Source organism: Antechinus flavipes, chromosome 6 (assembly GCF_016432865.1).
Source record: "Antechinus flavipes isolate AdamAnt ecotype Samford, QLD, Australia chromosome 6, AdamAnt_v2, whole genome shotgun sequence".
Classification (NCBI taxonomy): domain Eukaryota; kingdom Metazoa; phylum Chordata; class Mammalia; order Dasyuromorphia; family Dasyuridae; genus Antechinus; species Antechinus flavipes.
The window spans coordinates 138,784,562-138,806,618 of NC_067403.1; the positions used below are offsets into that span (position 1 = coordinate 138,784,562).

Sequence of the window (22,057 nt, forward strand, 5' to 3'; positions counted from 1 at the left end):
TTTTCCCAGTCCTCTATGACCTTGTTCCATTACTTATTTAACTTCTCTTTTTCTGCCTCTTTCTAGCAAATAGGACTACAAAAATTTAACAACACATTGGGCTCCCTTAAAAGTGAGTGAATTCCTTCTTTTTAGTGATTTTTGAGTGAAGACTGTGAGATCACTTAGCAATAATATCTATTCTGGAAGATCAATGGTTCCTACCAAAAAAGCAGGCCACTCACAGCCCCTCAAAAGCCCAGAAAATTCTAAATTGGCTTTCTCCCTAAAAATAAAATCAGAAAGACAATGTAGGAGACTACAATTCCCTGTTATTTCTATGTTTTGGGTTACAGATGTCAGCACAAAGTGCATGAAGCAGAGACATTGACACGTCCTGAATTCAGGCCTATAAGTGGGAAGAACAGCTGCCTGTTTTCCTCCAATCCTGTAGCAACATTAAATTAATCAACAAACATTTAAGTACTTGTTATGTTCTAGGCCCCATGCTAAGCATTGGGGACACAAAGAAAAACAACAGTTATTACCTACCCTAAAGGAGCTCATATCCTAATTCTCATTTAATGCTCAGACACTCTTTTCCCTGTAGCTTCCCTGATCCCTGCACAATTTTGCCTTAGCTCATTGAATCATTATGATGCAAAGGTAAGGATGGTTTGACTAAACAACACAGGTTTATCAAATTTTCTTGGTTTGTTCTGGCAAATATATTCTAGACCTTCGAAGATTTATAATTTGGCCAGGTGGTCTGTATTTTAGCTCTGTGGCAATTTGCATTTCATCAAAAGAAAAACAGTTTTTCTTCTATTTTTTTTTTCACTTTTAAATTATTATAGTTTTATGATTAACTTTACATTAGTCATAATATTGAATTATAATTAATTGGAAGGATTGCCATTCTCTCATCTCTAAAAAAATAATTTTAGAATAAATTTCAAAAGAGCAAGAGCACCAGAGAATCCATTGATAAATATTTAGTGTAGTGGTATTCAGTGACTAGAGTGAAATAAGTATTTATAGGAGCATAGATCAGGAACTTAAAGAGACCTTGGATATCATCTTGCTTAAATACCTCATTTTGTAAATGAGGAAACTGACTGAGAATAAGAGAAGATACAAATGTTAGAACACCATATAAGTTTTAGTTGCTATTGTTGTTAAGTGACTGACTAGGCCGTCACAAAGACAGTGATATAAATATAAGATTGAACCCATATCTTTGTTAAAAGCTAATTCCCTCAAAGCCTGAGATCTATCTATGTGTTGTAGCTTGTGCAGAGTTGAACTTTGAAAGAAGCAAAGGATTTGTTTTATTTTAATTTATGGAATAAAATAAATATTTCCATAGCGTAGTACAATAAAAAAGCCAACTTTACATGAAACTGCAAATCTACTATGCATTATCATGTAAATTTGTTTTTATTCTTTCTTCTTCCCCCATATATATATATATATATGTATTTATATATGCATACATCCATTCATGCATGTGTATGTACGATTATTCTACACACACTCTATTTATCAATTCTTTCTCTGGATGCAAATAGTGTTTTCCTTCATATGACCTTTTTAGTAAATTTGAGTATTTTTAAGAGACAAAGTAACTTATGTGCTCAAAGTTGTTCTTAAAGTAGTATTGCTGTTACTGTATACAATGTTCCCTTGGTTCTGCTCACTTAACTCTTCATTATTTCTTGGAAGTCTTTCCACATTTTTCTAAAATCATTTAGTTCATCATTTCTTATAGCACAGTAGTATTCCATCACAATTATATACCACAATTTAGTCAGCCATTCCCCTATTGATGAGTCTCTTTGCAGTTACCAATTTTTTGTTGTCACAAAGAGAGTTGTTATAAACATTTTAGAACATATAAATATAGACCCAGTTAGTAATATTGCTGTGTCAAAGGTTCAGATAGTTTAATAACTCTTTGGATTAATGAAAAATAATTAAGTTATTCTTTGGAAACTAGGGATTTTACGAATTAGAAATGAAGGCCATCCAGAACAGCTTATACAAAGACAAAGAAATGGAAAAGTGAAGAATAATTTAAGGGAATAGCAAGTGAGCCAGTTAGAATAGATCACAGAATAATCTAAAATACGTCAGGAAAAGCAGGAAAAGCCATATGGAAAGGGCTCTGACTGCCAACCTGAGATGGCTTAAAAAACAAACAAAAAACTATGCTTTCTGTATCCTGATGCTATCAATAACCAAGCTATCAAGAGCTCATAGCCTCTTTGGCACTGTATGGAATACAAAATAGAGGTTACTACTTTCAGGATTTTGGGGGGGGCACTGAGCTATCTTTATAGCAACATTAATGGACAGGACTTTGAAGGAATACAGAAAATAAGACTTGGTTTCAGTGTTTCTCACATAACAATCCTTGGAATTATTTTAACTCTATTATTTTTAGCTATAATTTTAGTTTAGTTTAACTCTAGTTATTTTTAACACTGAAGCACAGAAAAAAACAGAATGTTTGTAAACATCAAATCACAGACAGAAAAAGAGAAATCAGGAAATAATCTAAAAGAAAATGTAAAAAGTTCCAGTAGCCAAAAAACTGTAGGGTTAACAAAAATTATGAGTGTAACTAAAAAAAAGTTCTGTGGATGATAAAGTTATGGATATTTCTAGTGACACATAATTTTAAAAGAATTACTAAAATCAGCAAAGCCATTTGTTGATTTAAATTTTTAACTCGACCATTAAATGGGGAGTGAGGGGGAAAGAGGGGAGAGAGAGAGGCAGAGAGAGACAGACAAACAGAGACAGACACAGAGAGAGAAGAAAGGAGGAAGGCAGGAAGGCAGGAAGGCAGGAAAGGAAACACGGAGGGAAGGAGAGAGAGAGAGAAATTCTAGAAGGGAATCTAGGAAGTAACAAATTAGAAACATGATGGAATGCTTAGTGTTACTGAGGGACTTTAACAAATGGATACTGACCCATTCAGAAATACAGATTTTTATATAATTACAATGAGACTAGAGAACTTTGCAATTCTACATCTCCTGGGAAACTGGGAGAATATGGAAGGAATGTAAAATCAGGATGGTGGTGGTATTAAAATGTTATTTCCTCCTGCTCTAAAGAACTCAAGAAGAGAATAAACATACCGATTACTTGCATGTCTGGTTCCACGTCTTTTGTGGCTTCTTCCAGCAAGGACAGCAACTTAACTGATATCTGATGCACTGATTGGATGTTGCTAAACAAGCCGTCTGCATCAAATCTATCAATCTGATGAAACAGAAACACTGAGTTTAGGCTGACAGAAGGTGATATGTATGTTGTTCATTTTCTCTTCCTAAGCTGTAAGGGGCTTACACACCAGCTCCTGACAGTTTAGCAAGAGTATGTGTAAATATCTCTATTTGCAGTTTCTAGATCATAGACACATTTTCCCCCAATCCTAAAATAAAATTGGGTTGATGCCCTGGTTATCTGCCTTTATTTTGAAGAAGTTATGTACATTGGATTAGTCCAAACCTCCCATTCCATAATTCCCTCCAGCATCATCTTGAGAATAAAGGTAAAATATCTGAAGAACACATAACATTTATTTTTACCCATCTGCCCTTCTCAGGGGAAATGGATAGATACCAGAACAAATGAAGTCAGAAGTCTTTACTGCTCAGTCAGCATAAATTGTTCACTTTTCCTGGATAAATGCCTTTTCACAAAGCCACTCCAAAAGTAAACATCCTGGAAATGCTGACAAATCATTTTCCAAGGATTGTCATAGTTAAGAAAAAGAAAGAAAAGGAAAAGAAAAGAAAGAAATCTTATTGTTATCTATCTGAAGTCGCCAACAAAAAGCAGGATTAAGAACCAAGCATTGATTTTGCATCTAAATTGAAACATCACTATATCTCATTAAATTTTCTCAAAGTCTAAAAGAAAGTTTAAAAAAATTCTGAAAAGCCAGTTTTTGTGAAATGAATTAGCTTGCCCCAAATGACCTAATAAGTTCAGCTGGCATGGAAGCCAAGGTCTTCTGATTCTTCCTTTGACCCTTATTTTTCTGTTATGCCATACTGGTCCTTAAAAAATATTTCCATTAAAATGGTTAAATTTTTTAAAAAGGTTTTACCCTTGAAAAACAAAGCTTCAGTTATCTAGAAAATTCATTGTGTGAAATATAGAATTCTCTTGTAGTAATGAGGCCCATGAAGCATTACAACAGTAATGGTACTATTTAACAATTATCTTTGGACTTTGCTCACATGGGACAGGCGATATACTAAGGTTCTCCTAATGACCTGAAGAGGACTGGCTGCCTAGGGGGGTTGTGGTACTCTCCCTCAGACTACAACCTGTGGCTTTTCAATACTTTTAACTTCTATATTAAAAGCAGAACCATAATGAATAATTCTGGTCCTTGGAGCAATGTTATGTGGCTGAGATGAAAGTCACAATCCAGGGGACCTCTTACAAGTTCACTCCCTATGCCCAAATTGCCCATGAACTCTGCTGTTTTACTCTCAGGCTTAATGTAGTTCAGATAAGTACATTCCCTGCCCAGACACAGACTTAGCACCCCAAAGAAGCTCCCACATTCAGGCAGAAAACAATAACAAGCCCATCATAAAAAGATCTCACTACCTTGGTAAAATATGATCCAAGCTAATGCTTGTATTAGGTTGTTTAAAGGGGCAGCATCTTTTCAAAAGACACTACTCCAGTAGCTCTAATCTTAGGATCAACATCAGAGTTGTAGAGTATTCCCTTCATGCAGAACCTAAAGTAGGAAGGAAGCATATGCTTGAATAGGGTGTCAGAACCTGTGGGTAAAATCCTAGTAGATCCTAGTCATAGCACCCTACTTATACTTCTGATCAGATTATTTGATTTGCTATACTATGCAATTTATATAGAAGTAATATGCCTCCCCCCCCTTTTTTTTTTTATCAAAGCTGAGCTATATAACTATGAATACTTTAAAAAAGAAATGGATTGTATCATTTGTTTTATGTAATAGGCACATTCTGAAAAGATGTGTATGAACCAAATTTTTGTTATTTGAATTAATTTTATATATAGAAGAAGAGTTCTTCACTAAATTGTTTTGTCAATCAAAAAAAAGTGTGTAGCGTGTGTGTGTGTGTGTGTGTGTGTGTGTGTGTGTTTGTGTGTATGTACATGTAGGAGAATTGAATGTTTCTGTTTTTTAAATTCAGACTTTCATAAACATGTATTTATCCTAGTGACTTTATTCTGAAAAGCTTGGAGTAGTTTAGATGTATAATTTCATTTATCATAACAATGTTATGTTAATTATGTTAATTAACAAGAACATTGTTAATGGGTTGGCTGTACTTACCATATTGTAGGTAATAAAGCAAAAATGACATCTGATTATTTGTTCAAGATCATGCAATAAGTTAATGATAAAGCAGAGATATACAAAATCCTGTTTTGATCCTACCCCTTATTCCCTTATATTGAATAAATGAATGAATGAGTAAATGAATAAGGAAATTTAACTTTTATTAAGCGTGTACTATCCGTTAGGTATTGTTCTAGGGTCAAAGACACAACCTCTTCCTTTAAGGAGTTCACAATCTAATGATCAGGAGTCAACACATAGATGGGAGGCTAAATTAGGGAACAATGTTATATGGGAAGTCATAGATATGACTAGTGGAAAAACAGGGCAAGGCATTGATTTGCTCTTTCCATAGGAAATATTAGTTAATGAGTCAGGTCCTCCTGGCTGCTCTATTTGCAGTTTCTAGATCACAGACTGCACAGAAAAGCATATCTCTCCCAGACAACACCCTCTTAAGTGGTTTCAGTCAGTTGGAAATCTCGGCAGGGACTAGTTCACCCTCTATTGAGTTGAAGATTAGCCTGGGACCACTCCTAGTTCCAGTTGTTAAGTGGTCTCATTCATTTGGAGATCTTGCCCAATATTCCTATTGAGTGGCTTAAAACTCCAAAATAAGTACTCTCTTTTCAAGTGGAAATCTAGGCCTGGGGGTATTGACAACATTGAGGGATTCTCATTTAATTTTGAATGGAAACCCCAGCCTCAGATTGCTAATAAAAGACAATTCTGAACTCCAAATCTCTGCAGAACAGGAATTAGCCTTGCCAAGGAAGCTCTCTTCTTGGCAGGGCTGTCTGTTGGGACTCTTGCCCACTGTGAATATGTTCTCTTCTCAGTGTTAATCTTTGCCATTTTCCCTGACAGGACCTTGCCACTAAGAAGTCTGTCTTCCTAGCAAAGCTGGCTTTTCAGTGTCAATAAATTCCCTTTTGCCAGTCAGATTTTGGGGTTTTGAATTCTTTCACATTGGACCTCTGACCAAAGAGGATTCCCCACCTCAATTCTCTACCACTAGCACCACATCAATTCTGCATTCTATGATGAAATCCCCTTGGAGAGACTACACAAATGGCAAAATTGACTGTTTTCTATAGAAAGGCATAAATTTCCAAGAATAAGATGATTTCTTTGTCGTCTGCTCTGGTCCGACTCATCTGGAGTATTGTTCTGGGCATCATAATTTAATTAGAATATTGATAAGCTGAAGAGAATCCAGAGGAGATCAAATAAAATGGAGAAGGTTCTTAACTCCATGCTTTATAAAGATTGGTTTAAAGAAGAAGGGTTGTTTAATTTATAGAAGAGAAGATAAAAGGGGGGATGCTAGCTGTGATCATCTATAATTAGACCATTGTGTTTAAGAGGTATAATCATAAATTTATAGACTAGAGTTATAGGGGCCTAGAAGGCTACTGTGTCCAACCAAACCTTCATTTTATAAGACAGCTAAATGGTGCAATAGAATGATGAAGTTAGGAAAACCTTAGTTCAAAATCTGTCTCTGACACTTACTAGATGTGTGACTCCAAAGAAATTACTTAAGCTCTCAGCCTCAGTTCCCTTTTCTGCCCAATAGGAATTGATGTAAACTGAGATCTTTTGGGGGAAAATGATGGGGGTGAACCCTAAAATTGTCCCTCTTCTCAGAGGAAATTCCTGAGTCTCAAACTGTCCTCTGAAAAAGGCCCACCCTTCAGAGAACCCAGTTAAGTGATCTCATTCAGTTGGAGATCTTGGCCAGGGACTGGTTGCATGTAACGTCTGGACTTGCTTTCTGGAGGCTCTCTGGATGGGCTTTGGTCTTTGGTAGAGGAGTGATGAAGGCAGGAGAGCCACCACAAGAATGGTCAAAGATGGAGTCCAGAGTCTTCTCTTGTGTCTGTGTCTGAGACTCAGGTCCCAGTCCTCTGGAACTCAAACTCCCAGTTAAGTGATTTTATTCAATTGGAGATCTCAGCCTAACAATCCTCTATTGAATAGCTCAAACTGCTCCCAGCAACCAGGCCAAGGTTTGCTGGATATAATCAAAGGTTAGTCAACCTATCTTAGCAGACAAAGCCTACATCCTAAACAGGGCCATGCCCACTGGTGAAGATATCATCTTCTCAGTGTAACCCACCTTTGCTATATTCCCTGCTCATTAAGAAGGCTGCCTTCTTAGCAAGCTGTCTGTTCACTGGAAAAAAAATTCCTTTTTGCCACACAGATTTTGGATTTGCCAGTTCTTTCACATAGGACCTATGGCTCTATCCATGAAATCACTTAGTATATTAAACTTGTTCTATTTGACCAAGAGAGAAAAGCTAGCATTAATTAGTACAAGCTGCAAAAAGTCAACACTTTATTATTATGATGGATCACTGTTGTGCTGTAAGAAATGATAAGCAGGATCTTTCAGAAAGATCTGGAAAGACTTGCATGAGCTGTTGCAAAGTAAAGTGAGCAGTACCAGATGAATACACTGTATAAAGTAAAAGCAATATGGTAGAATGATCAATTGTGAATGACATAGCTATTCTCAGTAATGCAATGATCCAAGACAATTCTGAAGGATATTAAAAATGCTCCAGAGGGAAAAACTGAAGGAATTTGAATGCAGATTGAAACTTTTTTTTTCACTTTATTTTTATTATGCGTGTGGTTTTTTTGGAGTGGTGGTGATGGTGGTGGTTGTGTTTTCTTTCACAGCATGACTAATACAGAAAAAAAAAAAAGTTAATACTTCCTAACAAAGTTGAGTAAAATTAAGATGAAGTACCTTAGGAAGCAGAGGTCTAACAAAGATTGTATTACCCATAGTCAGATGTATTGTAATGGAAATTCCTTCCAAATAAGAATCAGACTTAATTGTCACTGATAAAATTTTTGGGATTCTATGGCTTTAGCCAACATGCTTTGGCTCTATGAACTCAGCTCAGCTAGGGAAAGAAAAATGGAATGCGTGAAAGTAAGGGATAGACTATTTATTCACTAAGCATTTTAATAGAATTCTCTCAGATTACAATTATAGGCCACTTCATGCATTACTTGCCCTCTGCCAATCTGCATCAGAATGTGAATACCTAGAGAGCAGGGACTCCTTTACTTTTCTATTTCTATCCCCATAACATTTAGCATGGTGCTTTGTACATTTAAACAAGCTAATAAATGCTTTATTTATCCATCCATCCACCCATTAATTCATTCAATAGAATCCTCAGGCAGAAGTTTCTGAAGTACCTGTACCCTCAGCTCATGACATAGAAATAACCTAATTCTCTTTGTCTTCATCTGATGAAGATGATGAAAAAGATTAAGTTTCAGATTATTTATATATGCATTATATGCATACACTATGGATCATATTATTTACATGGGATCATGTGATTATAAACTAGAAGGAAAGGAGATTTATTTAGTTCAGTCTTTCATTTCAAGAGAAGGGAAGTGATTTGTTTGTCCTGAAATCTGCAAATTTTATTTTCAAGTCCTATTCACTCCAAATCCATTGCTTTTGGCACTAATGGCATTGTGGCAATACTTATTCAATATTTTCTATATAAAATGGATTTTGGACAAATATAACGATAGTTAACAATTACATAGCATTTTAAGTTTTGTAAAGTGCTTTAAAAACATTATTTCATTTTACATTTAGAAGAACCCTGCTATTATTATTCTCATTTTTATTTATTTTTATCTTATTTATTTATTTTTATTATAGCTTTTTATTTACAAAATATATGCATGGGTAATTTTTCAGCATTGACCCTTGCAAAACCTTCTGTTCCAACTTTTCCCCTCCTTCCTTCCACCCCTTCCCCTAGATGGTAAGTAGACCAATACATGCTAAATATATTAAATACAATATATGTATACATATCCATACAGATATTTTGCTGCACAAGAAGAATTGGACTTTGAAATAATGTAAAATTAACCTGAGAAGGTAATCAAAATTGCAAGCAGACAAAAACAGAGAGATTGGAAATACTGTGTAGTGGTTCACACTCATTTCCCAGAGTTCTTTCATTGGGTGTAGCTGGTTCTATTCATTATTGAACAAATGGAACTGATTTGGTTCATCTCATTGTAGAAGAAAGCCATGTCCATCAGAATTGATCATCATATAGTATTGTTGTTTAAGTATATAATGATCTCTTGGTCCTGCCCATTTCACTCAGCATCAGTTCATGTACGTCTCTCCAGGCCTTTCTGAAATCTTGCTGCTTGTCATTTCTTACAGAACAATAATATTCCATAACATTCATATATCACAATTTATTCAGCTATTCTCCAATTGATGGGCATCCATTCAATTTCCAGTTTGTAGCCACTACAAACCGGGCTGCCACAAACATTTTTGCACATATAAGTCCTTTCTTTAAGATCTCTTTGGGATATAAGCCCAGTAGTAACATTGCTGGATCAAAGGGTATACATAGTTTGATAACTTTTTGAGCGTAGTTCCAAATTGCTCTCCAGAATGGCTGGATGTATTCACAATTCCACCAACAATTCAGTGTTCCAGTTTTCCCACATCCCCTCCAACATTCAACATTATCTTTTCCTGTCATGTTAGCCATGACAGGTGTGTAGTGGTATCTCAGAGTTGTCTTAATTTGCATTTCTCTGATTAATAATGACTTGGAGCATCTTTTCATATGGCTAGAAATAGTTTCAATTTCTTCATCTGAAAATTGTTTGTTCATATTTTTGACCATTTATGAATTGGAGAATGGCTTGAGTTCTTATAAATTAGAGTCAATTCTCTATATATTTTGAGAATGAGGCCTTTATCAGAACCTTTGACTGTAAAAATGTTTTCCCAGTTTATTGCTTTCCTTCTAAGCTTGTCTGCATTAATTTTGTTTGTACAAAAGCTTTTTAATTTGATATAATTAAAATTTTCTATTTTTTGATCAATAATGATCTCTAGTTCTTTTTTAGTCACAAATTCCTTCCTCCTCCACAGATCTGAGAGGTAAACTATCCTATGTTCTTCTAATTTATTTATAATCTCATTCTTTATGCCTAGATTATGAACCCATTTTGATCTTATCTTGGTGTGCGGTGTTACGTGTGGGTCAATGCCTAGTTCCCAGAAGTTTTTGTAATTTCTTATCCCAAAAGTTGGGATCTTTGGGTTTGTCAAACACTAGATTATTAAAGTATTGACTATTTTGCCCTGTGAACTTAATCTATTCCACTGATCAATTAGTTTATTTCTTAGCCAATACCAAATGGTTTTGGTAACCACTGCTTTATCAAACAGTTTTAGATCTGATACAGCTAGGCCACCTTCATTTGATTCTTTTTTCATTAGTTCCCTTAAAAATCTTGACCTTTTGTTCTTCCAAATGAATTTTGTTGTTATTTTTCCTAGGTCATTAAAATAGTTTTTTGGGAGTCTGATTGGTATAGCACTAAATAAATAGATTAGTTTAGGCAGTATTGTCATCTTTATTATATTTTCTCGACCTATCCAAGAGCATTTGATATTTTTCCAATTGGTTAGATGTGACTTTGTGTGGAAAGTGTTTTGTAATTTTGCTATAGTTCCTGACTTTCCCTTGGCAGATAGATTCTCAAATATTTTATACCATCGGCAATTACTTTAAATGGAATTTCTCTGTATCTCTAACTGTTGGATTTTGTTAGTGATATATAAGAATGCTGATGACTGATGGATTATTTCTAATAGCTTTTTAGAAGAATCTCTGAGGTTCTTTAAGTATACCATCATATCATCTGCAAAGAGTGATAATTTGGTTTCCTCATTACCTACTCCAATTCCTTTAATCTCTTTCTCAACATTTATTGCTGAAGCTAGCATTTCTAATACAATATTAAATAGTAATGGTGATAGTGGGCAACCTTGTTTCACTCCTGATCTTATTGGGAATGGTTCCAGTTTATCCCCATTACATATGATGCTTACTGATGGTTTTAAATAGATGCTATTGATTATTTTAAGGAAAATCCCATTTATTCCTGTAAGTGTTTTTAATCGGAATGGATGTTGGATTTTTATCAAATGCTTTTTCTGCATCTAGTGAGATGATCATATGGTTTTTGTTCATTTGATTATCAATATAATCAATTATGCTAATAGTTTTCCTAAGGTTATACCAGCCCTGCATTCCTGGTATAAATCCTACTTGGTCATAGTGTATTATCCTGGACATGATTTTCTGTAATCTTTTTGCTAATATTTTATTTAAGATTTTAGCATCAATATTCATTAGGGAGATTGGTCTATAATTTTCTTTTTCTGTTTTCAACCTACCTGCTTTAGGTATCTGTACCATGTGTCATAAAAGGAATTTGGTAGGAGTCCTTCATTCCCTATTTTTTCAAATAGTTTATATAACATTGGAGTTAATTGTTCTTTAAATGTTTGGTAGAATTCACATGTAAATCCATATGGTCCTGGGGATTTTTTCTTAGGGAGTTGATTAATAGCTTGTTCTATTTCTTTTTCTAAAATGGGATTATTTAAGCAATTTACTTCCTCCTCTGTTAATCTGGGAAGCCTATATTTTTGAAGGTAGTCATCCATTTCACTTAGGTTATCAAATTTATTGGCATAAAGTTGGGCAAAGCAACTCCTAATTATTGCTCTAATTTCCTCTTCATTGGTGGAGAGTTCTCCCTTTTCATTTTTAAGACTAACAATTTGATTTTCCTCTTTCCTTTTTCTAATCAGATTTACCAGAGGCTTATCTATTTTGCTGGTTTTTTCATAAAATCAACCTAAAATGCTACCCTTTAGGAAGATATAGTTTCCTTCCTTATCTCTTTTAATTAGATCAATTTTTGCTTTTGCTTGATCTGAGATAAGGATGGCTACCTCTGCTTTTTTGACTTCACCTGAAGCATAATAGATTCTGCTCCAATATTTTACCTTTACTCTGCTTTAAATGTGTTTTCTGTAAACAATATATTGTAGGATTCTGGCTTTTGATCCAGTCTTCTATCTGCCTCTGCTTTATGGAAAAGTTCATCCCATTCACATTTACGGTTAAAACTACTAATTCTGTATTTCTTGCCATCTTATTATCCCCAGATTATGCTTTTCTTTTTCTTTCCCCCCTTCCCCACCTTCCCAGTATTAAACTTATGGACACTACTTGCCTCATGCAGCTCTCCCTCTTTAGAATCTCTCGCTCACTGTTTGAGTTGTTTCCCTTTTCTTATACTTTTCCCTTATTACTCTTTTCCTTTTCCCTTTTCTTCTCCCACTTTTTAATGAGGTGGGAGAAGTTTCTCTATAAACCAAATATGTTTATTATTTTCTCTTTGAGCCAAATCTGATGAGAATAAGATTCACACAATGTTCCTCCCTCTCCCTAAATTCCCTCAGATATGATAGGTTTCCTTTGACTCTTTGTAGGATGTAATTTTCCTCTTTTTCTCTCCCCTTTTTTCTTTCTTTTGATACTATCTCCTTTCCACTTCTACTTCCCTTTTTAAAATTATATCAGTAAAATCAAATTATACATGCACTATTTATGTATGTCCATAACAGAAATACAATTCTCAAGAGTTCTTTTTGCCTTTTTCTGCTTTTCTTGAGTCCTATAGTTGGAGGTCAAATTTTTTGTTTAGCTCTGTTTTTTCCGTTAGAAACAAATGGAATTCACCTGTTTTGTTAAATGTCCATCTTCTTCCCTGAAAAAAAAAATTCTCAGCTTAGCTAGGTAGTTTATTCTTGGCTGCAGTCCAAGTTCTTTTGCCTTTCTGAACAACAGATTCCAGGCCCTTCAATCCTTTAATGTGGAAGCAACTAGATCTGAGTGATCTTTATTGTGGCTCCTTGGTATTTGAATTAGGTTTTTTTTCTGGCTCTTTATAATATTTTCTCCTTAATATGATAGTTCTGAAATTTAGCCACAATATTCCTTGGGGTTTTTATTTTAGTGTCTCTTTCAGAAGGTGTTTGATGAATTCTTTCAATGCCTATTTTACCTTCTGATTCTATTACATCTGGGCAGTTCTCTTTGATGATTTCCTGTAAAATTGTGTCTAGGCTCTTTTTTCATCATAATTTTCAGGGAGTTCAATAATCCTCAAATTATCTCTCCTAGATCTAGTTTCCAGGTACTTGTTTTTCCAAGTAGATATTTAACATTTTTTTCTATTTTTTCAATTTTTTAGTTTTGCTTAACTGATTCTTGATGTCTCAATGAATCATTCATTTCTGTTTTTTCAGTTCTGGTTTTTAATGAGTTATTTTCTTCATTACCCTTTTTTTTTTTTTTTTTTACTTCTTTTTGTGTATGTTCAATTGAGTTTTTATTTTATTTATTTATTTGTGTTTTTTTTTTTTTTTTTTTGGTGTTAATAACTGAATGTTTTATTTTTATTTTTCAAGTCTATAGCTGCTCTAAGAAGTTTGTTGGAACTGTAAGTTACCTGAAAATGATTTATTTCTACTAAGATCCCATCTGTCTAAAGCACATTATTTAATGTTTATTTACGTGCATGATAGTCTCCTTGTTTGTTTGTTTGTTTTTTTATGGTAACTTTTTATTGACAGAACCCATGCCAGGGTAATTTTTACAACATTATCCCTTGCACTCACTTCTGTTCCGATTTTTCCCCTCTCTCCCTCCATCCCCTCCCCTAACTGGCAAGCAGTCCTATATATGTTAAATATGTTGCAGTATATCCTTGATACAATATATGTGTGCAGAACCGAACAGTTCTCTTGTTGCACAGGGAGAATTGGGTTCAGAAGGTATAAATAACCTGGGAAGAAAAACAAAAATGCAGATAGTTCACATTCGTTTCCCAGTGTTCTTTCTTTGGGTGTAGCTGCTTCTGTCCATCATTGATCAACTGAAACTGAGTTAGATCTTCTCTATGTCGAAAATATCCACTTCCATCAGAATACATCCTCATACAGTATCATTGTTAGAGTATATAATGATCTCCTGGTTCTGCTCATTTCCCTTAGCATCAGTTCATGTAAGTCTCTCCAAGTCTCTCTATATTCATCCTGCTGGTCATTTCTTATAGAACAATAATATTCCATAACATCCATATATCACACCAATTTTTAAATGAGTTTGTTTTGCTCTATGGAATTTTTTTCCATTTCACTAATTTTTTTAACCGAATTATTTTCTTTTTCCAATTTACCAATTCTACTTTTCTGATAGTTCTTTATCTTTTCCAATTCACAAATCCTATTTTCTTGGGAGTTCTTTATCTTTTCCAATTCACAAATTCTGTTTCCCTGGGAGTTCTTCACATTTTTGGAAGTTGTTTTCTTTTTCCACTTTACCAAATTTTTCTTTTAGTGTATTATATGCTTTTTCCCTACTCTCTTGCAGAGCTTCTCTTTCCTTTCCCCATTTTTCTTCTACCTGTCTTTCAAGATCTTTTATAATTTATTCTAAGAGAGCTTGTGTGATGAGAATCAGGTTACATCCCCCTTTGGGGTTTTGTCTGGAAACTGTCTGCTATTAATCTCCTCTGGGTTAGAAACCTGGTTTCTTTCTGAATAGAAGCTAACAATAGTTAAAGTTCTCTTGGCTTTTTTACTCATTTTTAAAAAAGCCTTCAGCGTCTGCCTTCAGGATAAGGAAGTTACCAGCTTCCTCTACAGATAATTGGTCAGTAGCTGTCCTGCAAATAGGCTGCAGAGTGGCCGAGCTATGGAAGTGCCGTGGGGAGCATAGCCTCGGAAGTTCCACTGCCCCTGAACAGAGCTCCCCCTGCTGTACAGAAGTGTGACTGCCCTGGGCAAAAACCCCAGGCTGCAGAATGTGGCTGCACAGCTGTGCTGTGGTCTGTGCTGAGTCACTTGTGGTGCTGGATGGGTGTGTGTTGGAATCTTTACAAACTGCTAACTAATTAGAGTTGATCTGATCTTACAAGAAGATGTTTTGGGCCAGAACCTGAAACAAGGTACTAAGTAGAACTAATTAGTACAATGCTTGTGTTTACACCTTTACTCATCGGAGTTCACAAGTATGCCAGCTTCACAAAGTAAACTTTGTAACTTTGGGAATTCACACCTCCCTTAAAGCTCTTAGGGCCAGAGAGCACTATGGGAGAAAACCCATAATCCCTCTCTCTCGTATCCCACAATTCCTCCCTCTTGTATAAAAGAAACAGATAGAAGCTCTCAATCAGATTTCACCGGAATGACATGAAGAGTGGAGCTGGCTAGAGGCTGAAGAAAGCAGAGGCAGAGGCTGAAGGACAAAACCTTTGGATTTGGCAACATTTGGAGGGAGCTCTTGGAACCAAGCAGAGAGATAGACCTCTAAGCTAACCAGGCTATATTGGAGATAATAAAAGATCTGAACTTTTATCACCTGGCTGAGTTTTGAGAAGAAAAAGCTCACCACAGGTGTGACCAGGTCCTGTTAAACTCTGGTGGTTTTTTTGAGTACACTCTACCTTTGTAATTTCTCTGCTGATTTATTGCTTTGCAACCAAAGCCAGAGCAGCCAACTTGTAGTAGAGTCCTTCCTGCAAATTCTCCACCCACAGAGACTGTCCCCACCCCCCTGGTCCGTTCAATGTGCTAGCCTCCATGTTCTGCCTCCCTGACTCTGCTGATCAGGACAAACCTTTTCTGGCGATCTTCCAGATTATCTCTGGCTGGTAATTTGTTGTACTCCCATTATTCGTGGATTTTACCAGTCAAGCACTATTTCTGAGGCTGAATTTGGTAATTAGTAGTGAAGGTAGAAGGGGAGCTTAGAATGACACCTGTGTCCTCTCCATCTTGGTTTCACCCCTTTTATTCTCACTTTTTAGATGAAGGAACTGAGATAGAAAGAAATTAAATGACTTGCTCAGTCACATAGCTAATGAGCTGGTTTTGAACTATGATCTTTCTGTAAAGAGTTCTATCTACCACACAACTTAGCTATTTACATATAAATCAGTAAAATAATAATGTAGAGAATTTAACAAAGAGTGGAGATGACAAAAGGTAACCTAGCCTAGTACAATGGATTTGAAATGCGATGACCTGAATATAAATATTAGTACCTGTTTAATCTTAATTTCCCCAGGCTTTCTTAATGTTGTTTTTCAGTCATTTTCAGTTATAGTCAGTTCTTCTTGGCCAGTTTTTTTTAAGCCATTTCCTTCAACTCATTTTACAGATGAGAAAACTAAGGCAAACAAGGTTAAGTGGTTTACTCAGGATCACACAGTTACTAAGGATCTAAAGCCAGATTTGAATTCAGGAAGATGAGTCTTCCTTCTTGACTCCAGGCCTGGCACTCATTCATTAAACCATTTAGCAGCTCCTGTTTCTTCCTGAGGTCTCTTCTAGTTTAAAGCTATGATGCTATGAAATTTGCAAATGACAGGTATATAGCAGTGACTGAAAATTGTATTGACTTCAAAAGATGGACTTGTTATATTAACCCTGCAGATGCATTAACCAAATGTACAATTGACTATATCACATTAGAGTTCAGTTCCCAAGGTCCTATGATCAGGGAGCAAATGGGCATTTAGGACTTATTTTAATATGAGGTATTTTTACATTTAACATCAGAGAGAGAGAACATCATGGGCTTTAATTACAAAGGTCTTCCCTGCCAGAGAAGACCTACTAAATATGCATGATTTCTGTCTGGTTTGCTTAACAAGTGTAGATTAGAGAACTAAGTCAAATATCACAATACGATTCACATAAGGCAAGTCTACCAGGAAGTTTGATATCTGAGTACACGAAAGATCTTGTTTCAAGTTGGTCTTTGGAAAATCATATAGTGAGGTTGTAGTATATTTCCCCCATGTGGGGTTTTGGGTCCTTGGTCTATACTGAAATATTATGGAAACTCAGAGTTGGGGTTAGATAGATACATTGAATAGAATGTCAGGATTGGAGTCAGGAAGACTCATCTTTCTAAGTTCAAATCCAGCTTCAAATAATTATTAGTTGTATGACCCTAGGTAACTCACTTAACCTTGTTTGCCTCAGTTTCCTCATCTATAAAATGAACTAAAAAAGGAAACTTCAATATCTTTGTTACGAAAACTCCAAATAGGGGTGCAACTTTCTAAATCCACCATAATGCATATTGACATTATTTGTTTTATTGTATTTTTATTAATCTTGTTGAACATTTCTCAATTACAGTTTGATCTAGTTCAGTCACCCTGGGGAGTATTGTGAGTTGCATGTATCCAGGGGAGCTCATGTTTGAATGCCTCTGGTCTAGACAATCTGCAAAACAATAAATTAAATCCTGATCTGTAGCATTTGCCAATTTTCTACACAGTAGAACATGTTAAGAAGACCGGGCCAGGGACTGCCTTCTTTCTTCCTCCTCCTCCATCCACCTTTTAAAAATTAAAATGCAAGAAAAGAAAGGAGAAAGAAAGGTGAAAGGGAGGTTGGGGGCAAGAAGCATTTGACAACCAGTGAGCCAGGATAATTATCCAATTAATATGGTATTTATTTAGACAGTTGGCTTACAGATTACAAAGCTGTGCAGTCTGAACTAGTGTTTATTTCACCAGGTTTCTTACAAGTGCTCATTTGTATGTGTGAAATTCCTGCAGTGAAGCTGGAATCCATATTAGCTAATTGAGTCAGACTGCAGGTTGAATTTGGGTCCTTGCTTGCCAACAGTTTCCATAAAATTAATCTTCCAGTTACATGCACAGACTACTAGCTAATTGTCCTGATATATTCTAGGTCAGAAGCCATTAGTGTAGATAGACTAAAATTAGAGAAGATTTCAATTAAACTGAAAGCAAAGGGCTGAACTATTTGGCCTCTGAGATGTATAAACTCCACACCAAGGTCCATGAAATTAAAGCAGTTCAGTAGATCTGAACTGTGACCAAGAGTCAGCTCTATAAATCCATAGACCTTGAATTCAGGGGGGGATGATTTTCATGGTGATAGAATTGATAAAGTCATCAAAATATTTCATTTATGCCTAATATTGAAAATATCTTTTACACAGGATTACTCTGAAGCCCCATTGGGCTTTCACCCTAAATTCTTAAAGGCTACAGTAATAAGAGTTCAAGTTTTGATAGGACATTGAATTGCAAAATCTCATAATTAGAAGAGATCTCCAAGGCTGTCACATCCTACTCATTCCTGATCAATAATTCCTTCTACAACATAGACAGTGATTCTAACCACTGCTTGAAAAGCTCCAGATAACTCTATTAGAAAAATTTTCTTTATAATCATTTTTTATTATAGCTTTTCATATATAAAACATATGCATGGGTGATTTTTCAACACTGACCCTTGCAAAAACTTGTTTCAACTTTTCCCCTCCTTCCATCCACCCCCACCCCTAGGTGGCAGGTAGTTCCATACATGTTAAATGTGTTAAAGTATATATTAAATACACTATATGTATTTAAATTTATACAGTTATCTTGTTGCACAAGAAAAATCAGATTTAGAAAGAAGGTAAAAATAACTTGAGAGGAAAAAACAAAAATGCAAGCAAGCAATCTTTATAACCATCTTAAATTTGAATTTCTGTACCTCCTACCTGGTTGTTCCTTGTTTAGGCCTGAATTGGACCCAATCCCTACTATTACACATCATATCCTCCAAAAGACTTCCCTTTTTTAAGCTAATTCCCAATTCCTTAACCTGATTTTCATCATGGTTCCCAGTTCCTTCCCTATCCTGGTTGCTCTATCAGCTTGTCAAAGTGCTTCCTAAATATAATGCCCAGAGCTAAACATAATTATACAGATGTAGTCTGACCCACAGAGTATACACAAGGTTTATTGTTTTTTTTTAAATAATTGGTTTTGATTATTTTATTCTCTATTCCATCTTTTCAAGTCCTATATATCTGTAAATTTTGTTAGGAGGATGGATGAAGTTGAGGTGGGTGGGTTAGGAAGGGGTAGATGTTGAGTTGTAGTAGGGCTCTCTGAAAGTGGGGAAAGGAAGGAATGCAGGGAGAAATTAAGGCACTGTAACAACAAAAGATATCATTATAATTTGTTTTTAGAAAGAAACAGATAATACATTTAATCTTATGCAGTATTTAAATTTTTTCATTTATATATTCCACATTTCAAAAGACAATTTTGTTTTTACTCCTATCAATAAAAAATTGTAGATAACTTTTTAAAATTTTAAATCACAAGGAACAATATTCTTGTCCATATTGTTCTGAATATAAAGCACTATCTATTCAGCATTGTTATACTCCACTTACATTGCAGAATTAAATATCTCCTAATATACGTGACAACATAAAGTTTTACAATTTCTCTTTATTTAAAAAAATGCTTATGGTCAGGATCAGGAACAAGATCAGAGTCAGGTTTAGGATTTTATCAGTTTCTTTTATTTCTATCCTCCTTGTATGTGTAGTCATTTTCAAATATAATCCAGATAATCTTTTAAACTTTCCCTCTGTTTTCTTACTGTCAATGCCACTGAGATAGAGGATGTTTTTAGCTTTATCTGGATCTCATACATCCAAAATTTTTGAACACAATAAAGAAGGTACTAATTGAAAAAATCCACAGAGTATACCTCCACACAAAAAGAAAGCAAAAAAAAAAAAAGCAAAAAACCAAACAAAACCTTATGCTGCAAACTTCAAGATATATAGTGGTTAAACTGAACAATTTTGGTAATAAACAATAAACCTGCAAGAGACCTGCAAGATAAAGCTGCAAAAACTTCAAAAGGAAAGAAAAGGAAATTTTAATGACATAAGACTATTTAATACCCATCCTCCACAGAAGAGAATAGATATCATATGTCCAAAATGGGCTATAGAAGAGCTCAACATTGAAAACTGCAAACAATTTTTGTTACCTTGTATTATCATATCTTGTAATAATACCCTTGAAGCATAAACAACTGTCCTATTAGTGAAATACAAGTGTTATTTTTGTAGCATTGACAAGGTATTTGTAAAAGGGGAAGGAAATTAAGATCTTTGTGAAATTAAATATGTAGCATACCAAAGTTTTCCAGTCATTCATCACTCATTCATTTGCTCACTCAGATTTCACCTTCACCCTATTCTGCTCAGGTTTTGCTCATACACATATACACCAATGCTCATATTTCCTGGGATAGTTTCTCAAAAGATCCAAATTTGGGAGGGATCTAACCTTACCTTGGCATGAATCCCCCTCTACAATACCTCCCAAAGTAGGACCTCTATTTGAAGATTACAAGAAACAAAACTGAGTATAATCCTTCAAGGACAAAAATAGCTATCTAATGAAACAGGACTTTCAAACATTCCTGATGAAAACACCAGTTGATTAGAAATTTTGACTTTCAAATAAAAGACTCAAGAGAAGCATACAAAAATAAACATGAAAGAGAAATCATAAGGGACTTTTCTACAGTTAAACCATTTATGTTTCTATGTGAAAAGATGATAAATGTAACTAAGAACTTTGTCATTATGGAGGCAAATTCTATATATTCGGAGGGTATGGAAGTGAGTTAATTGTGTTGGGATGATGTTAAAAATGGTTTGGTAAAAAGGAGGAATATACTGGGAGAAGAGGACAGGAGAGGAGGAATTAGAAAAATCATTCCACATGAAAGGAGAGTCCAAGGAAGAGTTTTTACAATGCACAGGAAAATGGGGTAAGGGGCAATATTGAGCCTCACTCAAAGAGGAGAAAATGTATAAAAACACTCAGTTGAGTATAGAAATAGATCTTACCCAAAGAGCATGTAGAGCAAAAATGAATAAAAAAAGGGGTGAGGTTGATAAAAGGGAGGGCAGATTAAAAAAAAAAAAACAAAGGTATTGATCAGAAGAAAGCAAACTTTAAAGGAAGCACAGGATTAAAAGAGGGGGAAAAAAAGGATAAATTGAAGAAAATAGGTGCAGAGAAATGCATGGTTAGTAATCATAACTGTGAATGTGAATGAGATGAATTCATCCATAAAGTGGAAGTGAATAAAAGAATGTATTAAAACTGAGGATCCAACAATATATTGTTTACAAGAAATACGCCTGAAACAGAGACATACAGGTTAAAAAAAAAGGGTTAAAGCAAAATCTCTTGCATGTTAGCTGAAATTTTAAAGACATGGATAGCAATCATAATCTCAAGCAAAGGAAAATCAAAAAATAGACCTAATTATAAGAGAAAAATGTGGAAACCTGATCAAAGACACCATAGACAGTGAAGTAATGTCAATACTAAATGTAAGGGTCCGAAGAGGAAGTACAGAAACCTTGAAGCCTGAGATCCCCAGATGTGGTTTTCTGTCATTAGCAAGGACCGCCTCATGGGCAGCAGCTCTGGTTTCATTGAGTCCGCATCATCTAAGGGGGGCAGCTCCTTCTCTAATTGGCTGTGCATGTGTCTATGAGGCGACCTCATAGACCTGATATAAGAGGAGGGGATCAAAATAGGAGGAGTTTTTAGTAGGACCTACTAGGAGTTTTACTAGGAGTTAACTAAGAATGAGCAGGAGGTCAGAAGGGTGGCATATGAACATGTGGAATAAAAGATCTTAAGCTTGCATTTGACTGTCCTCAGGTGATCTGTTGTATATAAGACCACCACTTGATGAAGTGGTGGTCAGCAATCTCTGAAGACCTCCGATTGAGGTAAGATTGGTAGAAGCACTGTACTAGACAGTGGCCAGAGATTCTTCTGAGAACCTGGGAATTAGGAGTGACTAGTAATAGTGGTTTCTGAATGGGGAGCCAGAACTAAACAGAAACCCATCAAATGGCATAGCATTCAAATTCTTAAAGGAAATGTTAAATA

The 22,057-nt window shown here is 35.2% G+C and overlaps 1 protein-coding gene across 1 annotated transcript in view; it reads right to left on the reverse strand.

Moving 5' to 3' along the window:
- ARHGEF38 (Rho guanine nucleotide exchange factor 38) overlaps positions 1-22,057 on the reverse strand; it is a 134,926-nt gene that overhangs the window by 87,437 nt on the left and 25,432 nt on the right. The window contains exon 3 of the mRNA XM_051967447.1: positions 3,129-3,252. Coding sequence (XP_051823407.1) covers positions 3,129-3,252 — 124 coding nt within the window. The remainder of the gene's footprint in view (positions 1-3,128; positions 3,253-22,057) is intronic.